Raw genomic sequence first — 9,534 nt, 5'->3', positions numbered from 1 at the left:
ACAAAAGGAAGTTCAGAACACAGAAGAATTTTGGGAATATCAGTCAAGTCCTCTCACTTGAAAGTCTTTGTAAACGTTCAACAGAAAACAGATAGGTATGCTCAGTGAGGCTAGTAACCCTACATATGTGAAATACATCCTTTGCTGGAAGTTCTTACAAAGTCGGTATATGCAGTGCTAAATCTTCTCTAGGCTCCAGACTGCAGTCTGACAGGTGGAATAGCACTCTTCACAGCTGGGAATGCTGTGGCAGCTATTGATGCTCGCATGGATTTTTCTTCATTATGCACAGCATGAGCCTTCATTTCTTACCAGACTATTCACTGCAGGCTTTTCCCCTGTCCACTGGAATGGATTTGTCCAGGGAAACATGTTCTTTCACTTTCAAGGTTCTTGAAGGGAACTTATCCTGAGGGACTTCCTGTGGCAAACCTCCCAGCCACATGGTAGCACTGGGCTCCCCATCAGGCTCAGGGTTATCTTGAGAGCCGCCTTCTCTGTAGTCTTTTGTTGTTGTTTTCTCATTTCTGTGACTTCAAAGGTGGCTTTACTGAAGGTGAAATAGTCTTCCCCTTTCCCATACACATCCAAAGGGAATTTTATCTTAGCAGGACAATTCAGGGTCAGGCCTGGGTTACGGCAGTTTTGTGGACGGTGCTTTTATCTCACCATTAGGGACTATGCTGTAGTGACCAACTTTGAATTTTCAGTCCTGGAATACAGACAGACTGAACTGCCACTCGTGGATGTCATTACCTTAATACATTAGCACAATATACACGCACAATGTTTTGTGATATTCATGAACAGGCATTCACAGGTACAAAAAGCATTCAACAGTAACAGCATAACGTGCAGCAGCCCCAATCCAAAAATGACAATGCCACCGTGCTAGGTGTGGTACCAACACCTAATAAAAACAGCATGTTTGCACAAAAAAGGTTCCAGGAGGAATGAATGGGTGGGGAGGTTTCATTCCACGTGCCATAGACGGCAGATGAAAAAAAAAAAACGGGGGCAGAAACCTCAGAAGGGCTTCAGGAGAGCCCAGGTTTGCAGCCATAGAGCCAGAGCATGTTGAGGCTCGATTCCCCTCTCACACACACGCCCGGCATCCGCTGGCCTTAAATCGTAGCTGCACGCTCGTGCAGGTGACAGCATGGCCCCAGCCCCCTCCTTTCCCTCCCACAGGCACAGGGGAAGCGACAAGAAATCTCGGCAACTCGGCTACAGCTGGGGTAGGGCACGGAGACCCGCTCCCCAACAAACGCTTCTCCTCAAGGAGAGTCAGTGAGGTGGGTGAAACCCTTCGCAGGCCGGCCTGGTACCAGCACACCGGTTATGTACGTCCAACAAACGCCCGTTGATTCAAAGAGCTTTTGCCATATGTGTGTGTGCGCCTGCGTGTGTAGCCTGCGGCTTTATAATCGGTAACTTGGCCGCAGCCGCCACGTCAGGCAAAGCACCCGGCTCGCTGAGGGAGCCTGGCCGCACCGTTTCGTGGGGGTTATTTCAGCAAGCGATCAGCTATGTCTGGAGAAGCGGGGGTACGAGGTCGCTGCACAGGCGGCAGCTGGCTGGATGCCGAGGTGGGCTCTGCCCGGACCAGCTCGTTCGGCTAAGGACGCCCCGGCCGCACAGGAGAGAGCGCCAGACGCGGACAGAACAGCGGAACCCAGTTTTTCCGGGCGCGTTGCCGCGGCGGAGGGGGTCGCTGTGGCGAACGGACCCGCGTCCCACCGGAAGCGCTGAGGCCGGGCGGGAGGCGGGAGGGAGCCGCCCGGGCCTATGGGAAGGGAGGGGCATGGAGAGGCTCCGGAAGCTGTGGAGGGGCCGCACGATGACCTTCGGGGTCCCCCTGTTGGTGAGCACCGCGGCGGGGGCAGCGGTACCGGGGAGGAGGCGCGGCCTGGGAGGGGGCCGGTGCGACGCCAGGCCCCACCCCGGCGGCACCCCTGTGGGCGAGCTGGCGCCGGGGATGCCACGGTCCCGCCGCTGCCTGAGGGACCGGGGGGGCGGGGCGGTGTCTGTCCCCCTGAGGGCACGGCCCGGGCCGTGCGCGCGGCGGAGTCCTGCCGTGCACTGCGGTGCACAGCGCGGAGAGGTCTCTGCTGGTGTCGAGGGGAAAAGGGCGGATGAGCCCATGGTGGCAGGGAGGAGAGGGATGTGTGTTAGCTGGTGGACGGTGCTTCTGTCTCCCGCGGCCGTCGGGAGCTGTGGGGGACTGGTGTGTGCCCGGGGAGGAGGTGAAGGGAGGGCCTGAGCCGTGTGCCCTGCTCTGCCCGCAGGGTGGGCCTTGAAGCCAGGGCAGGGTTTACAGAGCATACTCTTAAAGGTGTTCCTAACTAAAAGGTGAGGGAAATGCATCATGGTGTTTTTTCTTTAAAGCTTGCGTGTTTGCCTGACTCTTCTTTAGCTTTTCAGCGGGGTTTAAACCGCAACAGCAGTCTGGGAATTTTTACATCTAAATAAATGGAAAGAATTTGAGTTAAATGAGTTGATAGGTTGATAGTTACAGTTGTGCTCAAAGTGGTAGGTGAGGCATAACTACTTAGAATAGTTGGGGTTAGAAAAGGTCAGTAAAGTCAAAAGTAAAATATAAGACAGGCAGCATGATAGATTGTGTTGCCTATCCTAAGTACCTGTGCACATTAGAGGAAAAATTAAACAGCTTGGAAGTACTTGTAGATGAAAACTCAGGAATGAAGATAAAAGCAGCAGCCAGGACAGTGTGGTTTGTGTTTATGCAATTCATGTCTCATTTTCCATATATACAATTGGTTTAGAAAAAGTAAGCAAATTTCAAGGGGGATAAAGAGTAGGACAAAGGTTAATTCCAACATTTTTATAATACTACTAGAGAAATTAGTGTCGTACTCCTCAAATATTCAGCAGCATGCCTCAGAAAAATGGAGTCGTCCGAAGAAGGACAGTGACACTTGTTAGAGTTAAAAAAGTTTAGGGCCACTTATTTTAAAGGGATATTATGGAGGTTCTAGAGTAAGGACTTTAAGTGTAAATATTCATGCATTTGAATTCACTGAAGTATCTTTTCTGAAAATATTGATGAAGACATTTGTGAGAAATTAAGACAGATTTTAAAAAAACCCAAACAAACCAACAAACCAGTATGATAATACCACAACTGTATGAATCATTTGCATCAGCAGCTCCACTCCCTGATATTGCAGACAACCTCTTCATATATCAACTTCAGTAAAGTGATCAAGCATAGTGTTACAGCTGTTTAGATATCCTGCTACATGCATGTATACCTAACAGGGTGTCCAGAACTTTGCTGCTTTCATGCTTAGACTGAATTTATTTTGTTTTCTAATTTTTCATGTCATTTTTGAGTGCTCTGACATTATTCTTTAGTTTAATAACACCTTTCTTAGATGTTTAAGGTTGGATATAGTTTTAGGTCACAGTCCTATTGTATATATAATTATTTGAGGTTTCCTACTTTTCTTTCAAAATGAGGAGAAACCAGGCAGTTTATTATTCTCCATCTCAATTTTAACTACATAAAAGGTTTGGGGAAAATACTACATGATTAAATTATAGATACGTAGAGGTGATGACCTGGTGGAGAAAAAAGTCACGGTTGCTTTTCAATAATAAATATATCAGATTTGATATTTGATAGGTTAGCTGGATAGTATGTGAGAAGATGCAACTAATACACAAGATGTTGATGTTGATAAAGTTTATCATTACCTTCCCTGTGAGAACTGCACTTCAGTGAAAATATGGCAAAGATATGCTTATCATTTGTGTTCTCAGAAGACTGAAAAAAATATTATAGAATGTAGTTATCAGGTGTCTTCTAGATTGAAAGGTGTCTTAGGTGGGCTGGGTCCTGCAGAAATATTGTGAAGAAACAGAAAGGTCATTATAAGACATTATACTTGTTAAAAGTAAGGTAAAACATGGAACAGGACTCTTTCAGTCTACTCAAAGTCCTCAGCTGGAGTAATTTTCTTGCTTTGTGGTGCCATTGTAGAGATGATGAAGACAAACTAAAGTCTAGAGGAGAATGACTTAAAAGGTACAGCAGACATTCCACCTTTAAGGAATGCTTGAGGGAACTGACTTAGTTTATTTTAGAAAAGTCTGAGAAGTTCTGTACATCATATATTGAGAGTGGTGATTGGTTTTCATAGCTTGGGAAAGAAGTACCAAAATAAATGAGCTTTAGATCAGATGTTAGGAAATTATTACTCTTTATTAGGAAAGAGCACTTGTGAGACATACTTAGGGTTTTTAAGGAAAGGTTGAACAACCATCTGGCAGCAATGGCATAGGTTTTCTCAGTTCTGCTTCAGTGCTGGAGCTAGAACTTCAGCTTCCCAGGCCAAAGTAGACCTGTGGTTGTCCTTTTGGCCCTCCCAGTTTTTTTGCATGATTTGCCATAGGTCATAGCAGAAATGTTTGAGACTTGTTTCTTTGACTTTGTCCTGCCTAATTTCATTCAATTTCTGTAACTGCAGAGCTTCTTTCTTTCAGAGACAGTGTTATATAGAGAAATATTCTATTATATTTCTTTCTAGGGTTTCCTGTCTCCCTATCTTAAAATTATTCTCCCCTGTGAATACTTCAGAATGTTTCTGTGTTGCTGCCCAAAGGCTTCCCAAGGAGTAAGAAAAAGGAAAATTCATGCAGTTCTTGTCGGTTCCCCAGCTGTCTATTGAACTCTGAAAGCATGTCTGAAGCTGAACAGAATTGTGCTAAAAGATCAATTACAGCAAAAAAGACACTGAAACAGAAGGAGCATGCCTTTGTAACCCCTTAAATTCTGCTGAATTTGTTGATAATACTGAAACCAAATGTTTCTGTTAGATTCTTGCATCCTGTACCTCATTTTTTTCACCAGACAGCTACAGGACTTTATTCTTTACTACCGCTGAACTTTTCATCAGTACCATATTTGCTTTTTTTTTTTGCCGGGGGCGGGGGGGGAGGGGCGGCGGCCCAGAATCAAACAGCTTTCGTACCTTCCCTTCTTACACTGCGTATTTGAATGAAAAATCCCTGTGCCACTTTTTCTAAAGGCTTCAACGTTAAAGAGGTCATAATTCAAAGACAGGTGAGTATCTCATTATACACACGCGTGCGCAAATATGTGTTAAAAAGATTTCTTACTTTTTAGTGTAAATTATCTTGATCTTTTTTTCTTTGTTCTTTGGGGCTTGGGGCTGTTAGAATATTTCAGTGCAGAAGGAATTTTCTTGTCTAATCTTTACACCTCAAACTGACAACAGCTTTCAGAGCAAGATGTGTAAATCACAGTTTTCAGTCATACTTTCTCAGAAGATGAGAGTGTTTCTTTGTAAGCAACAAGACTGTAGGGGGTAGGAATTAAACCTGCAGGAAACGTTGATTTGTGAATCTTTCCTTTAACTCTGTAAACTTCACAGATAAGATATCTCTGCATGGCATAAAACATTAAGCATGCAGGAGAGAGTGATGTAGCCTGGCATGGAATATCTTAACAGCTTGAGTGCTACAGGGTGAGTAGTCCTAAAGCATTAGTAAAGATGGTAACATCTGTGTAGATGTTGGGATGAATGCCGCCAACTTTACAGATGTATCTGTAAAATTTGCTGTTATGATGGAGGGCTGTGCCACCTCTGTGGTAACTTAAACATCTTTGTCAGCTATACTGACATCTCCATTTCCTATCATGATAATGGGAAGTCTTTCCTTATCATATGAAGCTTAACTTACAAGTCTTCAGGATACTTGGTTCCATTACAGAAGAAGAGCTTTAGTCACTGGTGCTTTTTATTCCACAATCAACTATCTGACCAAAAGGGATGTGTCTATCAATGTCCTATTGCTGCTGTGATGCTTCTTTTAAGATCTTGAGAGAACAAGGCTCTTTGGTATTACAGCTAGTGGATCCAGTGTCATACCTTTCTTATGAGACACTGAACATGTCAGGTTACTTCTCTAGTGCAGTTAGAATGTCTGAAGGTTGCTGGAAGTTATTTTTTCAGACAAGTATAAATAGTGATTCTAGATCATTGAGGAAAACATGTCTGGATTTCAAAATTGCAAAGCAGTAATAGTTTTAAAACACATGGTAAAAACCCATTCTTTTGTATGATCGCACCAGTTTCCAAAACTTGTGCTTGTGGTTCTGTCTCTGTCCAAATCTAGACAGGATCTTTCATTGTCTCTGTATTGCAAAATGAATGTATAGATGCAGCTCCAGTTCTGCTGTCAACATGCTACAAGGGAAAAATGAAATTCTGAGGGTCTGAAGTGGCATCTGAGCAGACAGAAAATACAGTGTGTGGCTCATTTGGCTATTTATTGCACACCTAAAATAAGTATAGTGCATTATGTATGTAGTGCTGCAGGTTTCAAATTTGAAGTATGTTGCAAAGCTATCAGCACCTATAGCTGTAGATTTTGACTTCTTTTCATTTTTCTGGGTTTTTTTCCTCATCCTGTAGTGACTGTACTTTTACAAGTACTTTGCCTCCCCTTCTGGATCTTGTCTTTGGTGTTTTACATGCTGTGCCTAATGTTGCCAAAAGAGAAGATGGGAGTAGCTTGGAATGGCGAAAGATTTTTCTGTGAATAAACATGTTTCTAAAATCTATTTCTGTCAGTGTTTATGCACACAGACTGTACTACAATGCCATCTACATTGCTAAATTGAACAGTGCAAGTTTACTGTGATAAACACTTCATCAAGAGACACCAACAATGCACATCATGTAGAAGACAAGAAAAAAGGTCAGATTAGACAGAGTCCCTAACAGTGCTGCAGCAATGTGGTTAGTGCTTCCAGGCACTATTAGAGAAGGTCAGTGGCATCTCAGGGCTTTGTTAAAGAACCAGTTGTCTCTCAACCTTTTTTGACAAGGAAAACCAAACCAAAACAAAACACCTTTCCCAGACATCAGAACGTGAAATTACAGGTTTAGTTTTGTTCACTGGTGAAGTCAGGATCATCTGGAAGCCATGACTGACACTCAGAAATGTTTTGCAAATACCGTGAAATGGCATTTTATTGTGCTGTGAGTCACTGAAAGCACATGTTTTACAGGGTTAATGGATAAGGAAACTACGTTTTTTTCATTTAAACGTATTTAAATAACTAACTTTCCAAAGATTTCTTTAAATACAACATTCCTACTTTATTTCATGAAAAGCTGCTGAATTCTGAGTCTTGGAGTATGCTGAATACAAGGCACGCTTTTTCCCACGGATTCTGGAGGCGCTGCCCATAAAAAATTGTATGAATGCTGAGAAATAGGGAAAATTCTTCTTGGGTGTAATCACATTTCTGAGATCTATTGTTGCCATCCGTGTCTATGTGTAGAAACTGTTAGTACATTATCTTCAGATATTGTTTGAAAAAGGATTACTACAGTCCGCATTTTTCACTTTTAGATATGTCAGTGTTAACATCATTCACATTATTGTCTTGAACAATTCATAATATTGAATTGCAGGACTTTTATTATTATCTATTACTTCATGTAACTTTATAATAAAATCTGACATAGGCAGAACAGTTGATTTAAATGTTAATATGCTTTTGAGAGCATATAAATACGAAGTTAGCATTTACACATGAGAGTTCTGACTTCTAATATTTGTAGATAAATTGTGATTGCCTGTAAAAGTCACAAGTATTACATTTGTAGCCTAGAAAAGCAATAAATACAAAACTGTTTTTAGAATTTTTGAAATGGTTGCTCCCAATCAGTGAATCACAGAGTGTTGCTTTTATGCTTCAATGACTTGTATTATAAATATTGGGTCTCTGAGCTTATGATGAGATATGTCTTTGACTTCGGCTGCACTTCAGCTTTGCATCTCCTGTTCATTTGTGTGTGTTTGAATCCGCAGTGGGGAATGGAGCTGTTCCAGACAAAACCACCCCCTGGAACTGTTTGTGCCAGAGTGGAAGCCAGCATGTTCAAGCTGAACGGGCTTCTGTGGACTCCAGTTTGTGTAGTCTGAATTAGCTGGCTTCCATCTTCAGCGGACTGTCAGGCCTTAAAATTTATGAGCTCATCATTTGAATCAACGCCTTAAGCTTTTCTTTTGATTCTTAATCTTTGAGTACTATTTTCCAGATAAATGTTAGACAAACAAGTAGACACTCTTTAGTACTCCATATATCTCCTCTGTTTCATTTTAAAACATCAAGAGTGTATTTGCATTATTTAATGTTGTTAGATTGGACTTCTCTGGCACTCAGGGACACTGAGGTTCTGTGTTGAGACTCAGAACAGGAACATAAGTACAGACTTCCCTGTTTTCACTTTGTGTGTTTAATCCTCCTCTAAGTCTCCACCTTCTTCAACAGTTGGTAAAGGTAATGATGTAAGATTAATACTCTTTTTGTAGTACATTTCGTCTTCATTCCCTGTCCAGCATTGTCAATAGGGAAGTATTACTTGACTAGTAGTGTTTCCTTTTTATGTTCTTTAATGCAGGTTTCAGTTTATTGCTGTTTAGAGCATGAGAACACCAGGTTGCCATGAGATAGTAAATAGTTTGTCATTGTAGTGTACCTTGTGCTAGATTTGAACCTGTGATTAATGGGAATGATAATTTTAATAAGGAACTGAAATTTTGGCTTTCAGAAGCTTATGAAGAAAGAGAAGGTGGTGTTCAGAAACTGCAGCTTGACCACCATGACAGACTTGGCCTTTCAAAGAGCTGCAGCTGCTGAGTGAAATTCCCTTGTCATCTGACCAGCCCAAGCAATGTGTGTAATGCAAAATGACAATGCTGTGGCTGCAAATGCCCTTTTTCACTAATGCTCATGCTGAGGAATATATGGGTTTCTGCATTGTTTTTAGACTGGTTTCTATTAAATCAATTTTCTGGGCTTTCCAACCTGTTTGTTATGAAATGGACATTTTAATAAACAAAGGTTTTGTTTTCTTCCTAAGACATCCAATAGTAGCGTGGAAAAGTTAGGGACATTTTTTGTTGTGCGCTGGCCTGTAGCCATTGATATTTGCAATCTTTAAAATCATTGCTTTGAGCATACTTATACTGAGCCAATTAACCTGACACCTTGGGGCAAGCTTAATATTCTGCACAAAGCTCTACGTGCTGTGAAATCTACACTCTGCTTTATCAGTCAGTTACGATTGGCTCCAGTTTATACCAGCTGCTGTCCCGGGTTGCCAGCACAGTATCCATGTGGTCATCTGCTGGTGTGTTTCATTCATTTTTGAATGTAATGCAGTTCAGTCCTTCTACAATTTGGGAATTCTAGTATATGTGTTAGGCCAGTGCATTCTCTTTCTTTGTTGTGCTTTTGAATGAAATAACTATTAAGGGATACATAGTTTGGTTTCTGATTTTCCCCAAAGAAGGCCTCTGATCTGAACTGAAAGTGATTTCCATTTGTTGCAGACAAGAAGAAAAAGTAGACCCTCTTCTGCTCCCATCGAGGGTGGGGAGAGGACTTAGTAAGTTTATTCTCAGAAACTTCTGCGCTGTTTTCTTTTTTTTCTCAGCATTTTCAGCTTGGAGCCAAGTGCTGGAATG

General features: G+C 42.1%; 1 protein-coding gene across 1 annotated transcript in view; it reads left to right on the top strand.

Moving 5' to 3' along the window:
• Positions 1-1,804: 1,804 nt before the first annotated feature.
• Positions 1,805-9,534, top strand: part of COX16 (cytochrome c oxidase assembly factor COX16) — a gene marked incomplete at both ends in the record, with an annotated part of 52,440 nt that continues 44,710 nt past the window's right edge. The window contains one exon of the mRNA XM_082000836.1: positions 1,805-1,864. Within this exon, the coding sequence (XP_081856962.1) occupies positions 1,805-1,864 (60 nt within the window). The remainder of the gene's footprint in view (positions 1,865-9,534) is intronic.

The sequence above is a fragment of the Phaethon aethereus genome, assembly GCF_964289735.1.
Source record: "Phaethon aethereus genome assembly, chromosome: 5".
In the NCBI taxonomy this organism is placed as follows: domain Eukaryota; kingdom Metazoa; phylum Chordata; class Aves; order Phaethontiformes; family Phaethontidae; genus Phaethon; species Phaethon aethereus.
Note: the sequence above shows the minus strand (reverse complement) of the source record. Positions and strands in the feature narration are given on the sequence as shown.